The following is a 23,714-nucleotide window of genomic DNA, read 5'->3' on the forward strand; positions in this document are numbered from 1 at the left end:
TAACTTGAATTCCTAGATCCGTCCCTGGAGAGGAAGATTTTAGGGCGCTGGGAAGAGAAATCGAGAATAAAAACCTTAATTAGAAAGTTAATTAGTGACGAAAACTTAATTGAGTCGCTAAAATAGCGACGAAAACTTATTTTGTTGCTGCAATAGCGAGGGAATTAAGTTTGTATAGCTAATTAAATAGGTTAAATAAGTATAGAGATGGAATTGACAATGAAATTTAATTTTTGTCGCTAAATTACTGACCATGATTTATTTCGATAGCTAATTAGTGACGAAAATTAAATTCCGTCGTTAATTGCAGGTTTTATTGTAGTGAATGATATGATTTAATTGATCAAATTTTGAATATAAATATTTTGCATACTTAACTAACAAATAAAATTATAAATATATGAAAAATTGACACTATATGTTTTTTCAACATTTAAATTCGTAATCGAAAGAGTTAAAGCAAGAAAACTTTAACTTAATCAAAACGCGTTCGCTGTGGAGCGTCGGCAAAGTGACGACGGCAACTGACAGCAAATGACAGCGGTGCTAGTGATAGCGGCGATATCAATATGGATGCCAACGACATCAATGTGCGACGAAGGATTTTGAGGGTAAAATTAAGATTAGGGAAAGAATAATAAAGAGATTATAAGAGGAAGAAGACCACGAGAGAGAAAATGAGAGGGGATTAGGAGGAGGAAGAAAACACAAGAGCGGAGAGGGGGAAAAGTACGAGCAATGAGAGAGAGAAAAAAATATCGAGAGAAAAAAAAAATTTACGGAAAAAGAGAAAAACAAAATTAGGTTCTTATTTGTTTTAATTGAGCATTTTGTGAAAAAAATCCTAAAATTTTTAAAATTTATAACTAAATCTTTTTTTTGTATTAATTTTTTTTCTCAAAATTTCAGGATTTTTCTCAAAATTTCAGGAGCACCCCTTCAGTCTCATGTAGCTATGCCCCTGCTCATGCTTAAGGGTAAGTGTTGAACTTTTAGTACCATAAGAAATAAATAATACACGATATGCATTGGTCAATTAGCCTTACTGAAAAGATAAACAACTGAAATTGAACTAAAATTAAATAAAAATAAGTATAATATTAGTATTATCTTGTTACAAATCAAACATTCTCATATGAGTACAACTCTATTTGAGCCGCCAGCATGGACCGGTATATGGCATACATTTGCCAAACAAACTATTTTGTTGCTTATGATTTTCTTCTCTTTTTGTCTTGCAAGCGATAACGTTCTCGTCGCTCTTCTCTTTGCCTCTTCTTCGATAACTGCTCATCTTTCAGTTTTTCTGCTTCATATGCTTTCCTTTTTTCTTGCTCCTTGAGCTTCAGCTTCCTCGTCTACAATAGTGGCAAAGGATTAGAGGAAACACAAGGCATTTACAATGAACACTTGATCTGCTTTTTGCAAGAAAGAGTTTTCACCTTCTCACTCTTGATCTCCCGAAGGTTTTGGACAAGAGCATGAACCTTTCGTTCATGAGGTTCCATTACCACAGCACGGCGATTCTCAAGCAGTGGTCGCTTACGAGGTAGTTTGTTTTTTGGTTTGGACTCAAAAGGCAGAGCAGCTTGTAATCTTGCTGGGATCACCAGAGGATTGAACTTTCTTGGCCTCCGCTCAATTGGCTGAGGTATTCAGAATGAGGAATGATAAAGACATGAAAGTAGATGATTTTACAAACTCAGGTATATAAAAACACATGAAGCAGCACCTTGTAATCTGAATCCCTATTGTGCGGTATGGGAAGGTTGTTTTTGCGCCGAAGCTCGGCTATCGTCTTCATGCCCTTCCATGTTTGATCTCTTGGTTGCAAGGATGTAGTGACAGGGTTATAGAACTGTGGAACCTCTACATGAGTCCATGCCCGCAGGAAAACAATGTCACTCATTAGAATTCTATCTTCAAATGTGCACCTTGCAACCCCTTCTTTCCCACTCTCCCATCGCTGCTTTGGCTTGTCGCCTAATTCAGCCTTCGCCGCCTGAAACATTACACAATCATATTCAAAGGAGGTACTAGGAAAACATGTCTCACTTTCCATGTTAGACGAAGAGAGAAGGATGTCATGCTTACAGAAGTATCAAAAATATAGCAATACGATACAAGAATTCACTCTATATAGGTTTCTAAAGAAGAATCCATAGTATTAATTAGATATGATGACGAAAGGAATATAAGAACAGGAGGAATGTGCCAATTAAAATACAAAAGATCAAGTCATAGCAATTAGATGTGAAGGCCGGTCTTAATAAAAGATAACAATTTATGCATGCACCCCAGCAACCAAGTGATTGCCATGAATCATTGATAAGCAGAAAAATAGCAAAACAAGCAGAACAAATTAAAATTTAAATGAATACTTGCAGCATGTTTACCTTCTTAACCTGCCCTCTTATGCCACTCACAGTCCTAATAGCTGCACCTTCAAATTTAGCAATTTCCAAGTCAGAAGTGAACATGTCTTTGATGAGTGCTGTCTTCTTGAATATCTTTAATGGATGACCAACAAGTTTGATCTTCTTCATTATCTTTGTTTCGTGATTGAATTCTTGCACTGTGCCTGTAGCAGCAATTCGAAATCCAGCCTGATGAGCAGTAAAACTTTCAGGAAATGGATAAAGTAAGCAATGCAAAGTCAAATTTGTTTTGGCATAATGAGATAGTTCTATCAGCTGATACCGCCCACGTTTAAGTTGCTATGCAATAGAAAGGCCCGTACATTATGTGCAAGGAAAACAACTTGCTGATAGTTTCACAAAAGTATTCCCATATCATTTTTAAAAGGAAAAGAACTTCGGAAAAATTAAATATACGTTTCCAAAAGGGGATTACTTGATTGTTTAAGGTCTGCAGTGCAAGTACTCCAGTTTGAGGAGGAACAAGAGGACCCCAAAACATGGCTAAGCAAAACATATGCTCTGGTGTGTATTTCAGCATGCGGTAGCGCCCATTTCTATCCTCGATGGTATACACAGGAACTGTCTGGTACCGCCTCCAACCAACTGATATTATAATTGGATCACGTGTCTTAAGAATTTTTCTATGCCATCGGTGCCGCTTAAACCGAACCTAAATAAATATTCAGAACTTTGATAAGCATAGAATCAATCAATAAAAGATGTAAGAATCAAGCATGAGAAAATCAAGGATCAGCACAAAATACAAGCTGCCATATTTTTAAATGAAAGATTCCATAAAGCTTCTACTAAATGCTTAATTACAGAACCTCACATAATTTAAACTTCTAGTCTGGAAATCAAAACAAGCATAAAATAGAAGTGAACCCAAATAAGCATAATTCAAACTTCTGCTAAATGCTTAATTATAGAACCTCACATAAGGACTTCCAAGCACATTATATTATATATTTGAAGCTCCAAATACTGGCATAATTAAGCATGACTCATGTATGAAAAAAAAGGCTAATGTGGCTCAATGTTCTATTCATTTGAGTAGAAATTGCTAGTTTGCTACCATACTAAACCGACCAAAGAATCAACTTTTTTTTTTTCAAAATTCAAAACTAAAAACTGTGGTAATTTAATCAAGTTCAGCTCAACTAAGTGGATATGACAAATGCTAACAATATAAATATATAAATTTGTTTATTTCCTAACAGCTCAAGTTTTGAATAAGTGCTTAGTCATTCATCTTTTAACATGATACAGGATGTTGGGAATTCAAATTCCAACTGTTTCCCAAAAAAACAAATCAATTCATACGTTGGGAGACCAGAACCAATCAAGTCAAGAGAGTATAAACATATAAATTGGTCACTTCCTAGTAGCTCAAGCTTGGTTAGCCAATCAACAATTAATACCAAACTAGCATATTGTTTTGTGCAATATAACTATCACATGATTGTATCCTATTAGTCAATTAAAAATATGACTTCTACAATTAGACCCATAAACCTTCCGTTTGCCACAACATTATTTCTCTATTAATTGAGGAAATCTGATTTTGTTTCCCAATTTATCAACTCATCACTTTCATTTAACAAAGCCTATCCTTTAGAAAGGAACTATCGTTAACACCTCCCACCCCCATCCATTTTAGGTTAACGATAACAATTATTGATAAATTAGTTTAAAAGGATAAAGAATAATGGAATTAAGTGTATAGTAAAACATCTCAGCTCAGTAGAAAAATCACAAAGAAGCATGATATCAACTTCCAACTTAATAGATATAACAAACCAGATTTAATCAAAAAGAGAACTTGAAGGCACGAAAAAAAAAAACCTGCATATATCCAACATTGTCCTCGCCAAGACCAACACCTCCAACTATGATAGGGTGGCAGGGATCAAAATGCTCAACCATCTCAAATGGAACATCATGAATTTCTAATCTCATATAAGTGCCAATTTTGAAGCCCTCCACCTCTATACGAGTTGCATCATCAAGATCAGCAAGCTCAGATATGTTCATTTGTTTGCGAAGTTCAATCTCAGTCTTCAACTATAACCAAGTACCAACTTCAGAATACTAATTAAGCAACGACAGGTGGAAACAGAAACAGAATAAATGCATAAAAAATGGCATTCAGAGATGGAAAAAGTGAATTCTACTCTTGATCTAGGTGTTGTGGAAGTTTCATCTACAAATGAGGAGAATCAAACATTTGACACAAAATCAAAGGTGTACAATGAACAAACATACTTTGTCAAAATATCCACCAGCCTCACCAGCTTGATTTTGATGAAATTTCTTTTTGTTATGATCTTCTTCATCAGATAAGTCAGATCCATTAGCTGTAGGCTTAAGTCAAGGTAGCGACAAACAAATATACATATTCAACACAATGAACATAGAGAGTATGATGAAAAGCATTTTTTTCAAACATTAAGCAGGTTTAGGATAGAAGACATTAAGTATGAAGACGTTAATCCTAGAGTGAAATTATAAGTAAAAAAGCACAATGACTAACAAGCAGCATTATAAAAGGATATTGGGCATCAAACTTTGCACGGAGAGCAAGCTTTTTAAGTCTTCGCTCTTCCATTTCAGGGTCATTCCCCTTGATAATATTTTTGCTACCACCATTATTATTATCTCCTGGAATATCCTTGAACACTTCTCCAGTTTCTAAATCTTCAAAATCACCAAAAACTGTTCCATCATCTCCCATACCTTCCCCTTCACCTCGTTGCGCCGCCTTGGACCAGTCTCCTGTTACAAAGCGATCACGGACAGATTTTATAAGGTCTTCATCAGACCAATTCTTAAGGTGAGTGTTGGTGAACTTTGAGCTATCTTCAGCATTGAGATTATCACCACTCAGGTTGTCCCCTAATTTCTGCAATCAAGTTTTTAACTGTCAGAAATAATTATCTGAAAATGAAGCCAATTCATTTAAATTAATACAAAACAAATCAAAATTGACAATAATAAGAAAAAAAAACAAGGTGCACAAATTTGTATTAAACATCATTGGAATACCTTTGTTCTCTCTCCTTTTGGCATGAAAAACTCTTCATCATTCTCACTACTGTCATCTGCATCCCTTGAAGTGGTAGACAATACTGGTAGGCTGGGTCCATATACAAGTTGCATTAGGTTACCATTTTTTCTTGACATTGCCCTAGCAAGCAATGATTCTTTCCACTTTGAACAATGGTCAGCTTCATCACCTGATAATCAAGAAAAGAAAAAGAAAAAGTTGAATGGTAGTCCAAAGTTATATTTTGAATAACTGTTTGTGTAAACACTAAGGGAAAAAAAATTGAATGTTTTTTTACTTTTCAATCATGCAGGGGGGGAGCACTAATGGAAGAACTATCTGCACTGTGTAGTATATCAAAATAATTTTGAAAAAAAAATCTAATTCTCCATAAAAATGCTATCATAACACATCCCGAAAAATCTTACAAGAAAATGATAATTGAGTTTAATTTGTCCTGTGGCATTTAAATTCCTTATGATTGAAATTCTCCCAAGCTAGCTAGCCTCTAAAATATCAACAAACATAAAATTGGCATTCAAGACATGAACCAAGTATTTTGAAATTAATATCACACGAGCACTGGTAATTAGTTCAACCCGACTTAAGTAGTGAGAAGTCATGGGTTAAGCAACATAAGTTTTACAATCACGCAACACTTAGTATATATCAATTCTTCGGTGGAAAAGCAAAGTTAAATTGAAGTAAACTTTAAAAAATTGGTAAAATGAACCCAAGGGGAACACATGTTAATTTCAAGTCAATGTTAGAAGGTTAATAATGTTGGTTAGTGCGTTTTTCAGATATCTCTAATTTGTAGCAATCATCTTATCCTCATACAAGCAGATGCCAAAATGATTGGATGATTTTATTTTAAATTTTATGTTACAGTGATGAAGCATTGTTTCAGTAACTAAAAAGCAAATGTAAATAGCTATCCTTGGAAGGAAAGCCCTTTAGCTCCTTTTCAAAGGTACCTTGCAGTTGGAAACATACCCAATAAAGAGCCCTCAGGATAGATACAATAAACTTCAAGGTCTTATTTCTTCCATATAGAAAGGGATCCCAGATGTAAAATATCCTATTAGAAACACCAGTCCACTAATCAATTTGATCCGTCTCATACATTGGGCGGATTTCAAAATTCAAAGTAATTTGAGACCATGGAACCTTAGAAGTGTCTACTAAATGCAAACTCAACTTATTTAGTATCCAAAAATACCACAGCTAATCAAGGTTGTCAAATCCATTTGATGAATTTTAGAATTGTGAATTGTAAAATTCAAATAAATTGCGACATATATTTTAAAAAATCAACTCTTCTTTATTTGGAATAATTTTGGTAAAAGTAAGTTGGTGTTTATTCATATAGCATTGTGCAAATAATTCTTGTTGCAATACAAAGTGAAATGAAATGAACAATAAAAAAACTAGTGTCAGCACAATCAACGACTAAAAGAGACTTATAAAGATACTTTGGGATTACATTCACTTCGACTTTTATACTTTTACCATATCACATAAAATTCATATTTTCTTTTTTTATGACTTTGATTTAATTTCTAATACACTAGATTTATTTTAATGCTTTTTTTGAATTAAATTTACTTGATTAATTGGATTTAAATAAATATTCATTCCTTTTTAGAATTTTATAAAAACAAGATTCATATCAAATAGTGTTGAATTGAACCAAATCATCATGGCCGTTTTATATTTTTTTAAGAAATGTATCTTTTTAAAGGTGAACTGTAAGTGTAACCTTGAACCACATAAATCTGACAAGTCTATCAATGCAAGCAAATGGCACTTTTCAAATCTTCTGGTAAGAGGGGAGATTACAAAAAAAACATTTTCTTTACAAAAAAAAATCTCGTAAGAAGCCAGATTTAATAATACTAATCAAAGAATGTTGAGGAATTTGATAACAGAATGATATGAGCATATACATAATATTGTCAATTATTTTGAGACACAATTCTACTACATTGGGCAGCTGTAAGATTAAACTGCCTGCCAACGTCTCAAACTTGGATGAAAAAGGTTAAGAGTTGCATTAGCCTCAACAACTAGCATTAAAATGCACAAACCTCTATAAGCATGGATCTTAATCATATTTCTGGAGAGATAAGATCCATGTAGTCACCTGAGATAGTTTGGACAAATGCAACTTGGTAGGTTATGCATTCCAAAAGCAGCTATTGAAATGCAAATCATAGTCAAGTATTACTGAAGATATTAGTATATTCAACGATGTTGTGATAGCATTATATTAGATTTCTACATATTAATAATAATTTGATCAGCTTAAAGTCAATCATCATCAAGTTCCCAGTTCTAACTATTTAGGCCAAGAATATGAAACTTGAACTCATGAGTATTTTCTTCAAGCTATTAACTTCTTAAAGCCTGACTTGGTTTAATAATCAGTCTTTGTAAGCCATGAGGCCCATATAACACCATAAAACTCAGTACTAATTTTTGCAATCAATCTTACTTGCATAAATTCTTTAATATGCTTGGGTGAAGTTTGGAATGTTGTTTTTAACGATTTCACGTAATTAAAGATTCAACAACTTCTCAAATAACAACTTTATTTTGTTCTTGCGCCTCGTCTTATTATATTCCACTCTATAACTCTGTTGTATACTTCTGAGAAAGCTGCAACAAATTGTGCTCCAAAGCCAAAACAAAAAACCAAAGCATAAAATTTCTTGATACCTGAGTTGAGATCATCATCACCCTCAGAAGATTCTGAACTAGAATGCAATTTATCATCATGAACACCATCGTTGTCACTGTCATCATCAAACTCTTGCAAATCATCTCCAGAATCCTGAAACAAGTCCAACATGAGAACCTGAAACTATGAAGCAATTATTTAAAAATCCCAACAAACACAAAATCCTAGGGGGAGGAAAAATCACCGCCCGACCATATTTGAGTAATATGCAAGCAAGGTAAAAGACTAAAATGATGAACAATTTGTAAAAGACCCAGCCACTGATGGCATAAGGAAAACATAGCTGTAGGTGCAAAAGCTCCTTCAGTCACAGCTAAATTTTATAACAAGTGATAACATCTGCAGGCATAAGATGAATATGATTACCTGGCATAAAATGGTGCACACATCAACTGTTGGAGTGTATACTGAAAGTCTAAGCTTTTGTAAACATTTATGTTAAATAAAGAATCACATTTTGGTCAATTTATCTACATTTGTTTGTAGTTGTTCAATTAATTTATATTGTAGATAACATAGTATGTGGTGTCACATATAGAAGATGATGTTATCAGTACCTTATAAATTATAAACAGTAGCTCACGACCAAAATGGAAAGGAACAAACCATTGGAAGGTCGTAGTGTAATTAGGAATTAGTTTATCTTGACTATATAATTACACTAGTACACTTAGAGTGTATTGAGTAAGACCATTTGAGGTTGTTTCTTTTATACTGACTCTATAAAGGAACAAATACCCCAGTTATTATGGAAGTGTGTGCTCTTAATCCTAATATAATAACAAGCACATATATTTGATATTTATTTCTTTAATTTATCAATGGGTGAGATTTAGTTCGATGAATCAATAAACCCGATAAGTTGGGAAATGATATCACTTATAGTGTGTGTTGTTGATTATAGAAGGAAACTGTGTCCTAGAGATACTAGGTTGATAATGTCCCCAAGAGGAGCTCATAAGGATTGTCAGTAAACCTGGACTTAGTCCGACATGACGATAAGGTTGAGTGGTACTACTCTTGAACTAAGATATTAATTAAATGAGTTGTTAACTCACTTAATTAGTGGATATTCGATATCTTAAACACGTGGAGACTAACACACCATAAGAAGGAGCCCAAAATGTAATTTGGGATTGATGCGGTAGTTCAATAATAGTTCTCTAGTGGAATGAATTATTATTGATAAAATTAAGTTGTGTGTTCGGGGCGAACACGGGATGCTTAATTTTATCGGGAGACCAAAACCAATTCCTCCTCTCGGTCCCTATCGTAGCCTCTTATTTATAGAGTACTATACCCACCTATACCCACCTTCTATACCCACCTAAAGGGGGTCGTCCAAGCTAGCTTGAACCCAAGCTAGAGGGGGCCGGCCATAATTAAATTAAAAAGAATTTTAATTTTAATTTTTATTATGTGGAAGATAAAATTTATTACAGAGAATTAAAATTAAAATATCTCTCTTTAAAGGATCTACAAAAGATTAAAAGAAAGAGATTAGATCTCTTCCTTATTTGTAGATTGGAAAGATATTTTATTTTTTCTCTTTGAAAATTATTCACATGATTGAAAATTAAAATTATAGAAATTTCTTTTTATCAACCATGAAGGGATTTTAAAGGAAAATTTTATTTTTTAAAAATTTCCAAAGACAAATAAGGAAGTTTTAATTGTTGATTAAAAATTGGCTTATTTGTTCTCCATGAGATGGTCGGCCACAATTCAATTAATTAGGAAATTTTATTTATTTTTTCTTAATTAATTATTGTCAAATAAAGTTAAGGAAATTTTATTATAAATAAATTTCCTTATTTGACAAAGCCAAAGAATATAAAAGAAGGGGTAGGGGTGCCTTCATGAGAGACAACTTCTATTATTTCTCTCCCTCTCTTATTCCTTGGTGTGGCCGGCCATCCTCTCTTTTCCTCTTCCTCTTTGTGGTGGCCGAACCTCTCTCTCTTCCTTTGGAGCTTTTGTGGTGGTCGGATACTACTTGGAGAAGAAGAAGAAGAAGGAGAGAAAGCTTGCATCCCTTGGAGTTTGGTTGGTGTTTTTCTTTCATCCTTGGTGAAGCTTTCTTTGTGTTGGCCGAACCTAGCTAGGAGGAGAAGAAGGTTCATTGGTGGTTTCTCATCTCGGAAGATCGTTGCCCACACAACGTCCGAGGTTAGAAGAGGAATACGGTAGAAGATCAAGAGGTCTTTCTAAAAGGTATAACTAGTAATTTTTCTTTCCGCATCATACTAGTTATTTTTGGAAATAATACCAAATACAAAAGGCTTACGATTCTAGTATTTCGAATATGTTTTTCGATGTTGTGTTCTTTTGTTTTATTTTTCCTTGTTATTTGATTGTTCTTTTCGGTTAACCTAAAGTTATTTTAGGAAATTAAATATTAGCTTTCCATAAAAGGTTTTGTCTAATCGGTGGTGGTTGCTCCCATATCCAAGAAGGTCGTGTGCCTCGCCACGTCAGTACTGGGAACCAATTATGGAAATTAATATTTAATGGAATTAATAACTTAAGGTGATTTGGGTCGAACGTGTTAAGTTCCGCAAGAGACCCAAGTCAAAACCTAAAAGAACAAATAGATTAAGTTTTGGATCAAACGTGTTAAGTTCCGCAGGCGATCCAAAATTTAATTTAAAAGAACACATGGTAGCTAGGAAAAGGTTCAGACCTTTGTACAAAATTTTTGTACAGTGGAACCTCTAGGCTTTCCGAGTAGCAACCAACATCAACATCTTCAGAAAAATAAAAATTGGACAAGGCATCTCATAGCATATTTATCCACCTAAAAGCCTTGTATATATTGAGATGACAAGTGAAGAGCATTTTGCAGTATCAAAGTAACAAATCACATTATAAATCAATTTAGTATCCACAATCAACTCATGAAAAGTACTAAAGCAATGCACTTCGCTCAACAGCATGGAAAGGTTTCATGCAAGCACCAGATAAGTACCTCAAAATAACCAGAAACTTCAAAAAGCATAGACCATTTCTATTCATTCGGAGCAAAATCATTCAACTGATTTCTGATTATAGACACAGCAAAAGGACAAAAATCGAAAGCCATATAAGTACCAGATATTCATTTGAAGTTCAAAGAACCACAAATCTGTGGTAAGAAGAACATGCAGTAAAACAAAAATTCTGCCAAAACATCATTCTAAAACCAAAAAATAGTGTCCGAGCCAGAAGTTCTCTTGTGCACAAAAAATTCTTTAATCCATGATTTTATATACAAACAATAATAGCAGTTGATGGTGTGCCACAATTTTATATCATGAATCTACAAAAAAATTACTTAAAAATATATCATTGAATATTTCTGTACTAATGCAACACAGAAGAACAAGACTGAAAATAGAGACTAGTAATTGGGGCATTTTACACATTCACCCAAGTCAATGGTCAGTCTAAGTCATTCATGTGGTAACCACACGGCAGAAAAATTTGACATAGAAGCGACATAAAGAAAATTGAAGAAAACGAACAGACAGTTAAAAAAACACCTTTTGTAATAGATAATTTGTCTGGCATACCCAACTATCCTTCCATGTGGATGGCACAATAGATAGAATCACAAAAAAATTAAGTGGAAAGATAGGGAGAGAAGAGGAAAGAAAGGGAAAAACATAAAATTACACAGCATAGAACATATATTACCATGTACATTTTGTGACATTTCTCCTCCCTCTCTCCCATCTTTCCATCCACCAAACAAACAAACTCTAGTTAACAAAAAGAGGTTCAATCGATTTAAATATACTAGTGATATAGTCTTGCATAGAATTTGAGGTTCAATTGATTTAAATATACTGGTGATATAATCTTGCATAGAATTCAATGGAGTGATATGCTCCACAAATAGTTGGGACTTGGGATGTACTCAAGAGACGAGTAGCATGTCAGGGTATTATTTGAAATACATGTTAAATGTATAATATGTAACTAACAGTAGAATACCAAACTCCATTTAAAATTTAAATTACTATAAATAGAATCAAAATTGATTAGTAAATAAAGGGGGGTTGTGTCTTTCATCATAAACAACTATAAAAGCTAAAACAAGCTCTGATTTTTCTATGCATCTATTATCTAGTTAATCTAACTGAACAGTATGAATGATACCAATCTGTGCTGTATCTATGGAACAAACTTTCCTGGCTTTTCAAACTATTATCATCATAGTGGTAAAAAAAAGATTTAAGGAGACCAAAGTTACCAAAAGTCAATTTGAATTTATGCATGAAAGGTCAACGATAAAATCTATACATTTGAAAAGTATTGGGAAATGAAACAAATCTTACACATATTATTCATTAACCTAAAAAAAGCTATTAACATAGTGTATATTGAAATAATTAAGGATAAGGATGTAATAACAAGAATGAGGACTCTAGACAGATTAACCAAGGATGTAATGATAAGGGTTACATCAAGGATCAACTCTAAATTCTTATCTCTTTAAGCTAGTCATGGATGAACTCACTAGAAGCATCCAAGATGCATTGCTATGATGAATGTTAAATATAGATGGCATTGTCTCGATTAACGATAAGACACATGAAGAAGTAAATATTAAACTCAAATCTTGATAAGAAATATTGAAAGTAAAATGTTGACTTATTAAAGATAGAATATATGAAAGTTAAATTTAGTAGTAGTAGATGTAGGGGTTAAGATTGGAGATGACCAGTTACTAGAGCTTGAAATATTTAAGTTCGTTTTTGTAAAAAGATAGAGAGATTAATACAAGCAAAATGGTTGAAATGGAGAAGGGTGTCAATTGTTTTTTTTTTATGATAGGAAGGCACTTCTAAAAGTTAAAAGTTTTATAAAATAACAATTAGGCCTACTATGTTATATAGAGTTGAATGTTAGTTATGAATTAAGCCAATAAAAGATGAGAGTCACAAAGATGAATATGTTAAAGCAGATATATGAATACAAAATAAACATGATAAAAAATAAGAGCATTAAAGAGAAAGTTAGGATTGGGGCTATTAACAAAAAAAATCCGAGAGATACATTTAAGATGGTTCAGATATGTACCTAGGTGGTCAATAAATACCCCAATTATGCACATTAATCGAGGAAAAGGAAGATAAAAAAGAAGCAATGGTTCATTTAAATATAGATAATGGTATAGAAAGGGATTGAGCATATAGTGGTGAGGAGGATCCATATAATTGATCCCACTAATTGAGATAAACCTTAGTTGTTATCATATTCGCTCCAAATTAGGAATCATAAATAAAGAAAAACACAAACAAAAAAAATCCCATTACCTGTAAATGATCATTATTTCCAAAGCTAGATGAGGTCACCTTTCTCCTTAACCTTCCATTATGAAGTTCAACTTCTTCATTGAGATCATGGCTGAATGGATTCATCTGTTCATCATCTTCAAGATCATCATCCGTGGCATAATCATTCCCTTCATCAAAACCATCAGAATCACTATCTCCTGTGAGATTGTTTTTCCCAGCTTCATCATCCTCTGATACTTCATCACCAGAATGATTAGCATCCTCTTCCAGGATGCTAACGTGTCCCCCACTGTGCCCATCATGGCGCTGTTCATCCGGTACATTACCCTTTGCATGGCCATTATCGGAAGCAGGAGGCTTTTTTCTACTGAAAAGATTTATGAAACTTTGTTCCAACTTCTCATCAATGGAATATTTAGTCTGCTGAAGTGTTTTTACCAATGTTACTCCAACATCATTAGGTTTTCCTGACAGCAATTAACAGAAACAAGAGAAAAAAATGATCACACTATTCTGTTCAAGCTCATAAGAATTGCTAGTTGCAAAAGTATCACTACTGTAACCAATTAGCTCAAGGAAATAAAACCATCCAACAAGGAGGTCAATTCCATGATGCTACAAATAGATGAAATTCGCAGTACAATACAATATCGCATATTTAATACCTTTCCCAGAGGAGCCAGTTTCTTCATCAACTTTAGAAAACTGAACAAGATGATCATTTATGTTTACATACACCGCATCCTTATCATAAAGCAGCTCCCCAAGACCCGACATAGGAGCATAGAATAATTTTTCCTTGTCACGCAGACCCTTCTTTTTGCCAGATGAGGGTAAAGGACAGGGATCAGCCAGGCTAGCTACTCCAGTTAATGCAAAATCACCAACACCAGTAATATGCACCTGGCATAATTGGCAGTAGCATGTTAGGAGAAGATTTTGAGAGAGAACCGGCAATTACCAAAGCTCAGAAGCAAAACAGCACTAACTATTTGATAGGTAAACTATGGATATGAGCTTCAAACTTAACTGAATTTGGCTCTTTCAAACATGTAGTATCATGCAAAGTCCAAAAAGAAAACAAACTAATTAGTTCTTCCGATTAATTTGATCAGACAATGCAAGGTAAGTTTAATCCTCGCAACATCCTAGATCAGTTCACATCAAACCCAATATGAGATTGTAAAATCCCACTAGTACTGACCAGGTTAAGTTCTAAACTGGGGATTAATTGGGCTTAAACTAGACCACCGTCCTAGTTGTAGACCAAATAAAATTGCAATTATTTCTAATTTTTGGTTTTGGAAAATTAACTTTCCTTTCATGACAACAAGGATAACTTCGCTACATCTCACAAATTACAGTTATATTGAGCAAATGTCCAACTCCAAGTGCTAAGCGCCATTATTTTCAGTTAAAACAATTACTCTGTGTTTTTGTTTGTTTACCCAACAAGGACAGTCAACTTAATTATTTCTGATTAATCAAAAAGTGTAGCTTAGAACTTGATTTGAACGTAATAGCAGCATGAAACCAAAGAATTTAATGTGATTAAAAACATGATTAAGAGATCTAGATATTACTAATTGTAGAGTGCTTAGAGTTCAAACAAAAGATAAGAAACTAGATCCATGCAGCCAATCACAGATAACTGGGCCTAAATCTTGGTGATGCTAATGTTGATGCTTGACATATGGAGAATCGATTCCCCATCTGAACGAGAAAGTTATTTTCTTAAGCCAAGGATCATTATTCTGCATCAATATTTTTATTATAAAAAATTGTTTTGGCACTTCCTTTTTTAAATTAAACATGTTCAACCTGGGCGATGATGACAATTTGTTGTTACAAACACTTTTATGTTAATGATTTTAACATATAAAAGGTAGAAACGAAATAATAAAATATTGTCAAAATATAAAAATAATATAAATATAAATATATATGAAAAATTGAATACATAGATATATTAGAGCATCCATATCAGCTACCCTATTTAAAGATTTTACCTTAAATTTTAGATAGGGTAACTAAAAACCCTCTGCATCAGTTACCCTATCTATTCCCTAAATTTAGATTTGATGAATAGTAATTCTCTAAATTTAGGGAATGAAACCTCTACCCTAAAAATAAAATAATATTTCTTTTTAATCTCTCTCCTTCCACTCATTCCATAAATATAATAATAAAAAATAGAAGAAAGAGAAGAAAATAATAAAAAAATTAAGGATGGTGGAAATGTTAGGATATTTGATGTAGTGTGTAGTGAAAAGTGATTATCTAAATTTAATAAAGTGGGTCATTTACCCTAAATTTTAGATATAATAATAGAGAAATTGATGTGGATGCTCTTAGAAGGTGTAGATCAAAAAATGAAAGGGCTCACAATGAAAAAGAAAATATTGATTCCAGCTCATGGATATTATAAAACAAATATAACTAAAAATTACTCAAAAAACTAGAAATCAATTTAAAATGGCATCAAATCATTTAAATTTATACTAAATTTGATTTTAAAAAGTAGAGGAAAGAAAGATAAAGGTAGGTCAGTCCACACATCGCAGCATTCTTGCTTTATAGCTTCAACCATTAACTTAGATACATCTTAGAAACTGACTTCTTCAGATTTTTTTTTTGTTTGAAACAATTAGAACCTAACCATAAACAAACTAAAAACGTAGAATGCAAGATAAATTTTCAAATGGTAGTTAAAATGGGCCAATACCAATATGGAAACCCCAAGTTGGGTCCGTGTCCACAAAGGTCAATCTGAGCCAAGACATCAGGCATCCCATATATAGAAAGAGAAGTTTAAAGAAAGTATATATTCCAAGAAACTACCTAGAGATGAGTTAAACAACACTATAAAATAGATTAAATTAATTTAAAGTTCATCAAATTATGAATGAAAAGGATGAAATAGGTTAAATTTTGCCAAATTAAATTAATTTTGACGAACTCAACCAATCCAGCTAATTCAACCTCCTGCCTAAGATTCGTTACCAGGCCAACCTTGTGGTTGCATGTGCCTTACCACTAATTGGACCACACATTTTATCCATCCCTTCATTTAGTATTGCTTGGACAAATACTTATTGATCGAGAGAGAATATATAGTACCTCTCCTCTCCTGATCAATACTATCTCAAATTCCATTCTCAATTAAATCCACTAAAATGAAATAATGATATTCAATAACTTTTATTAATAAATGTATCATATTTACCACACCACATTGATTTTGGTGGGTAAGCAAATGACCATGAAGAGAGGAATCCGAGTGGATATACTTTAATGTTTTTATTTAGCATTAATAAATTTTGATTTGTTGTTTATCATATTTGGCATTAATAAATTTTGATTTGTTGTTTATCAACAATCTAAAAGATTACATTTGGCAATAATATAATATTATTGATTTGTTCTATAATATCATTTTAACAAATAATAAAAATAATAATATGGTATTATTCACCAAACAGAAACACAAAATCACTAATAAATAACTAATCTAATTAATCAATTCTACAATTTATTACTTACATTGTGTTATCAAGCTATTTCATAGTTTGTATCAATCCTATGATTGAACCCCATTTGATTTTTTCTATAATATCATTTTAACAAATAATAAAATAATAATATGGTATTATTCACCAAACAGTAACACAAAATCACTAATAAATAACTAATCTAATTAATCAATTCTACAATTTATTACTTACATTGTGTTATCATGCTATTTCATAGTTTGTATCAATCCTATGATTGAACCTCATTTGTATCTTTTGCATCAAATTATTAAATTTTCAACTCTTTTATCTTTGTCAATAATTTTGATTGCCCAGGTCCTAGTGATCCAATAAGACAGATACAGATATGTTGACCATTTGATCTGGACAACCATACCGATTTTGATAACCATGAATTTTCAAAGTAAGATATTACAAGGAATATAACCATGCAGGAGAGCAAATTGGGAGTCAAGAGAACTTCAGAAATGATTAGCACAATACGATATCAACAAAGGAATACCTTGGTCCCTCTCTTCATATTGCTACCTCGGAGATAGCCATACAACGTGATGTTCCTGTCACATTTCATATTTGCATGCACTCTTTCAGGAGGGGTGACATCTTCAAAGCGATCTACCAATATATAAGGATGAGAAGATCTCCAAGACAATTGTTGGGTTTTCATTACTGAGATAAACCTTGCAAGATTGTGAGTTTCACGTTTTGGGTACCTATAGTGCATGTAAAAAAATAGGTACAAGTTCAGTTGATAAGAACTAATCAACTATCAGATCATCATAAAAGATAGAAAATAAAATTAAAAAAATTGGGATGTTCAAGAAGATTCACAAATTTGAATAATGAATGAACCAAACGATTTGAACACAAAAAAATAGACTGGAGGAATATTTCGTGTATATATCATAGAGAAAGAGGAGGTAAAGCCTTTGAAAAATAACTATGAGCAGCATCAAGAGTTTCTCAATCATCTAGGTAGCACAAAAAGTTTTGGAGCATAAGATGGAACAAGTCCATCTAATTAAGATTCATTTGGTAAATAGGAGGTCTTGTGCAAAACAAAATATCAAAAATATCGATAACAGTATTTCTGAATGGTGTGCAAGTGAGTTGCAACTAGTTAAACAATCAAGAACAACTACCAAGGGTTTGCACTCAAAGACAATTTAATACTCACAAGAGGAAAAAGGAAAGTGAGAGGAGAAAGACGATTTGAATTTTCTTACTTTCCATGAATTAGCCCAGATAGATAGAATAACTTTGCGCCATCTCTAATCTCGGTCCAAAATCTATGCTTCAATCGCTGTTTTGTTTTCCTCAACTTTTTAACATCCTTGAACTTGTCAATATGTGTAAGAACTCCCATAACCTTTGGGAAACCATGATTTTGCAACACATTAAGGAACTCAAACGTTTCCTGTAAGGAAAGAAATTATAATTTAGATTCACCTAGTCAATATGCTTACGCATAAAATCCAATCGTCACAGCATTAAGAAGTCAATAAGGCATGCAACTGTGAGAAGAATATTTCACAATGATAAATAAATTGTAACAATGAACCACATGACATCATCTTAGGTTCCAAACAAAAGCATATGTGTGGGACATTATTGTTGCAACTAACAAATTTGGTTTTGTTGCATTGGAACCACATGATATAGTTACCTTATTGTGTATGTGAAACCTGTACATGCATAGGGTCCTAGAATTAATTGAGATGGTAGCATATCTTAAAGAGTCCTCTAGAATAGGAAGGCTCGATAGCCTAAAGCTAATTAGTCATCATATAAGTGGGGGCAACGAACACAAAGGAAAACGTTACTAGGCAACAGAAGAAATATAGACTGAACCTCAGCTGAATACCTTTGTATAATGGCACCACTTTGGGTCTTGTGACTTTGTTAACATGGGGCTAAAAGAGAATTATGTAGTAGAATCTTTAGATCACAGGTCTTTACATCCTGTATGATCTATATAGTGACATAGTCTTCATTCATGAACACAACTGTTAGATCAAATGTGGCTATTGAATAGAAACCATGCACAAGATTACTTATAAATTTCTCTTACTAACTTGTATACCATTATAGCATGCACATGACAGTTTTTCCCATAAATGAGCATGCTCACCAAGTAGGAACATTTCTACCAAGAAGACAATGATTAAGTGCATAACGCTTTGGTACTTAGAAACCACTTGCCTACATACTCTACAACACCTTTTTCAAGTTTGTGTGTGCTTGATGAAAATTAATAGCATGTAGGGAAATGGTTGACGAATGATGATATATATGTTGTGATTAATTGCACCAATGATAAATGATTTAGCATGTAGGTTAATAAACTCCGGGACATATCAACACCAAGTTTAGAAAACATGACTTTGTTAAAATTCCCAAAAACACATGACACATTATTAACAAGTTGTCTTACCTTCAGAAACTTCCTTTATAAGGGCTCATAGTTGTGGTTCATTAAATTTTTGGATGTCTACTTTAAAGCACAAAGACAAATTTTGTGTACAATTCTTTTATTTTTCTAACAATCTTGTGTATGCATAAAAAATTGGCTACATGTAGGATTGTAAACAAGCCAAGTCAAGTCAAGCTTGATTGTATTCAAGCTTGTTTATGAAAATCACAACAAGCTTGAGACGGTTCAAGCTTTTCATCAAGCTCAACTAGAGATATTTTGCCTTATAATTTAGTTAAAAGTAAGTACTTAAATCATTTTCTAGTCTTTAACAAAAGTTACAAAAAAAAAAGAATCATCCATTTATACATTTGAATAAAAATAATACAATATGATCATAATCAACATTTAGACAAGTTAATAAATCAATTTGTTCATAAGTTGTCCATGAATTTTGTTGATGAATATTAATGAGTTGAGCTCACAAGTATTCAAGCTTTTTTGTTGTGATAAGCTTGTTTATTTAGGATATTTTGTCTTATCAAATGAACATAAATGAGTCCTCATTGACCTGAATATCAAGTTTGTTTAAGAACATCATCTTCATTTCCAACCTAGATAAATGAGGCAAAATGTGTCACTTTCAAAATTTTAATTGGTTTAACCTTTGGGCTTAGGGCAACTGACTATGCCAGATTCTGTCTATATGAATATAATAGGCAAAAAACAGATAGTCATACTCACCATCTCAAAACCATAACTACCGTCAACTAGCATCAGTGCAAGGTCAGCAATTTTTGCTGCATCTATCATACCATTAATATCATTTGGGCACTCAATAAACTGCACCCTCCTTGACTTTCCTAGGAAATTAAAAGAAATATTTTATTATTTCATATTAAGATCTAAAAAAATGCCAGATAAAAGGGAAGGTAATGCAATAACTACGCAAGAAAAAAAATATAAACCTGACACGACAGTAATTGGACCACGAACTTCAGAAAGATTGTGCTTAGTGTAATGCTTTACCAAACATTTAATCAGAAGAGATTTCCCAACCTGCAAAATATTTTTTGATCAATCATGCCTATTTCTCAAACCACCCTCTCAAAGCAATTAGACCAAAGCAACTTAAAATTTTATTGTGATTGAGATATTAAAATATGACCTTGGGAGGTCCCTGCACAACAACAACAAAAGGAGGTTGCTCCCCAGTAGAACGATCTATGGTGGGAACATGAAGCCTGCGTTGTTCTTTCTCTGCAGCTCGAGACTGAAGTCGCTTGGCCTTCACAGCCGAATTAAAAGCAAATGCCTAAAGGAAGACAAAAAGATAAAATCCTTTTATTTAATGATTACAGAGAAAAAAATCCCCAAAAAAATGTGGAAAAGTGGTTCGCTTGGCTGGCTGTTCCATGAACCTTTGGATTTTTATTCTTTCCATCTTCCTCTGAATTTCCCTTCTTGCTCTTCTTTTTGGCAGAAGCACCCGCTTTATGTGATCGATGGGACTTGTGCGATTGTTCCTGATCGATTGCCATTGTCAACCTAAGAAACGAAGTTCCAGAGCACATCAGCAAAAATATTAATTAATTAAATAAAAATAGAAAAGTAAGAGAGAAAAGCTAATCTGGAAGGGAAAAAGATACAAAACTCTAGAGCCCCGGGACCTCTTCGGACTCACTCTCGGTTGCTGCCGGAAAAGGAACTGTCACAATGGCGTGTGTTAGGAGGGAAGAAGGGGCTTCTGATAAAGGAAAATAATGGCAAGAGACGGACGCGTATGGAAGAGGACGCTGCTACGGTTCTCGGGGACAAGGGGCGGAAAAAGGCATCTGCGGGATTACGACAAGAGACGAGAGTAGGGAGATCATCGGCTACTGCTCAAAGAGCAAGGTAGAACATCGAATAGGAAGGATAAAACTCAAACCCTACATGCGCAGCTACAACCCAATCAACGCAAATAAAAACAATCCGCTAACTCCCACCTACTCGGCTGTATTTCTCCCCCACGCCAGTAACGGAGAGTCGGAGAGGATGGGGAGGTCACGCCTTTCCTGTCTCGTAGTGGTGTGGCTGGGAGAAACAGAAGACGTCGACGCAAGAGCACGGAGCGGGGAGGGGGATTTGCGCGATCCTCGGTGAGAGAATGCGAAGGGTTAAGTCCGATTGCTATTCCGCCTCTGGAGCCGGAGTTTGGAGAGGAGGAGGAAGAGGCGTCGGAGAAGACGGTGGCGGCGTGGCGGCGTGGCGGCGTGGCGGCGTGGCGTCGCGCGTGCTTGGGGTGGGCAACGGGATCGGCGAAGAAGGAAGGGTTTTTGAGTGGGGAGGTTTTTAAAAACCAAACCGGTTCGGTCTGATTTGATGCCGATTTATATTGACTATAGATCGCAAAACAGAACTTAATTTCTAGAGAAATTAACATAAGAAATCTATATTATTTTTGACATTTTACTAAAAAAAAAAAATTTAATCAATTATTTATTTAATTTATTGATTAACTAATTGAAATTTTTAACTTTAACTAGTTCTTTAAGAAAAAATTATGAGGAAATTGCCTTCAATTTCCCAATCCAAAATTAAACTTTACATACAATTCCCATATGTCAATATAAATTTGTTCTCAATGCCTAACCAAACCAATTTATTTATTTTAATTTGCTAACCCTAGAGAAATTATCATATGACTCTCGTTTGGATTCAAAACGCACAACTACTCCTTTATCTCCCAACGTCTAATGCATCACTCCCCAACTTCACGACTCCAAACCTCGATGGCACACTCCGCCTCCGCGACTTCAAACCTCAGCGACACACTCCTCCACGACTCCAAACCATCAACGACGCACTCCTCAACTTTGTCCCTAAATCATCTCCATCGATATTGAAGGCAAAAATAAGAGAGGCGGCAGAACCCAACTAAACCATCTTAACCCTTGAATCATCGATAAGTAAAATTTATATGCCTTAGATTTTGACTAATTTGTTATTCCTTTGCAAAAAATTGAAGTTTTAGTTCATAGGTGTTTTAGTTCATGAATCTTTTCTATTTTGTGAAGTTGAGATTCAATAAAATTAGGTTTAGGTGTTCGCATTATAATTTTATGAATGAGTTTGTATTGCATCTTCTTCAATTCAAGGAATGTGAAATATGTGTAAATTTTATAGTAATTATCAATAAACTGAATAATATACTCAATTTAAGCACTTTGATACCTAAAATCTATAGGATTGTACTTTAGGGTATGAATGAGTAATAGTTCAAATTTTTTATGTTGTCCAATCTGCTAGTTAGAATAAAATTAATTTTGATGTTTAAATTGTAATTTTATAAGTGTGTTTGTGTTTTATTTTCTTCAATTAAGAATTGAAAGATATATATTAGTTTTAGGTATTGATTATCAATAAACTAAATAATATACTCAATTAAGCTCTTTGATGCCCAAAATGTTTAGGATTTGTATTTTAGGATATGAATGAGTAAATAGTTTAAATTTTTGATATTGTCCAATCTGCTAGTTAGAATAAAATTAATTTTAAAGTTTGAATTATAATTTTATGACTGTGTTTATGTTTTATCTTCTTCAATTGAATAATTGAAAAATATATGTTACTTTTATGTACTAATTAGCAAAAAACTGAATAATATACTTAATTTAAGTGCTTTGATGTCCATATTTTCCATGACTTGTACTTTATGATATGAATTATAAATTATTTTAGTTATTTGAGTGTGGTTGATTTTATTAGTTTGAATAAAAATGGGTTTTGGATTTCTAATTACAACCTATTTTATGAATGTATTTGTATTTTATCTTTTTTAATTGAATGATTAAATGAGTTATGTGGTAGTTGTGTAGTGATTATCAATAAATTGAATAATATATTCAATTTAAGCGCTTTGATGCCCATATTTTCCATGGATTGTAGTTTATGGTATGAATTGTTAAGTAATATATTTTTATACAGAAATGGGAAAAAAAATTAGAGCTATAGATTAAAGGACGTTAAGGAGAAATTCGTGGAGAAGAGCAAGAGCAAGAACAGCAAACAATCACGTTCATGTTGTTCACCGACATATTTCAAAGTTTCATTGGATGAAGTGTTGCCTAATTTGGGTAATAAGCAAAAAGAGAGGATCAAAAGACTCCACTTACTTCATGGTTCGAAAATTCCTGAGATGTCAATTAGTAGTACCAGAATAGATTTAGCAATAAACAGATTCCAACAGTCTTCGCATTCTTTCTTGTTTGGTGACATTTCCATTCACATCGACC

At 33.4% G+C, this 23,714-nt stretch overlaps 1 protein-coding gene across 2 annotated transcripts; it reads right to left on the minus strand.

The window, feature by feature from the left end:
- Positions 1-1,062: 1,062 nt before the first annotated feature.
- Positions 1,063-21,752, minus strand: LOC121970048 (ribosome biogenesis protein bms1-like). Of its 2 annotated transcripts, none has more exons than XM_042520455.1 (19): positions 21,430-21,752; positions 20,859-20,985; positions 20,606-20,752; positions 20,406-20,496; positions 20,182-20,300; positions 18,251-18,441; positions 17,527-17,737; positions 14,157-14,394; positions 13,510-13,958; positions 8,188-8,302; positions 5,466-5,656; positions 4,976-5,322; positions 4,686-4,779; positions 4,266-4,484; positions 2,854-3,090; positions 2,397-2,606; positions 1,733-2,002; positions 1,443-1,646; positions 1,063-1,358 (listed from the first exon to the last, which is right to left on the minus strand). In XM_042520455.1, the coding sequence occupies exons 2-19, from the start codon at positions 20,976-20,978 to the stop codon at positions 1,212-1,214; spliced, it is 3,600 nt and encodes a 1,199-aa protein (XP_042376389.1). In that variant the 5' UTR covers positions 20,979-20,985; positions 21,430-21,752; the 3' UTR covers positions 1,063-1,211. The 2 variants fall into 2 exon arrangements, with proteins under 2 accessions (XP_042376389.1, XP_042376388.1); XM_042520454.1 differs by having other exon boundaries at positions 21,426-21,752.
- Between the last annotated feature and the right edge of the window lie 1,962 nt (positions 21,753-23,714).

This window comes from Zingiber officinale, chromosome 4A, assembly GCF_018446385.1.
Source record: "Zingiber officinale cultivar Zhangliang chromosome 4A, Zo_v1.1, whole genome shotgun sequence".
In the NCBI taxonomy this organism is placed as follows: Eukaryota; Viridiplantae; Streptophyta; class Magnoliopsida; order Zingiberales; family Zingiberaceae; genus Zingiber; species Zingiber officinale.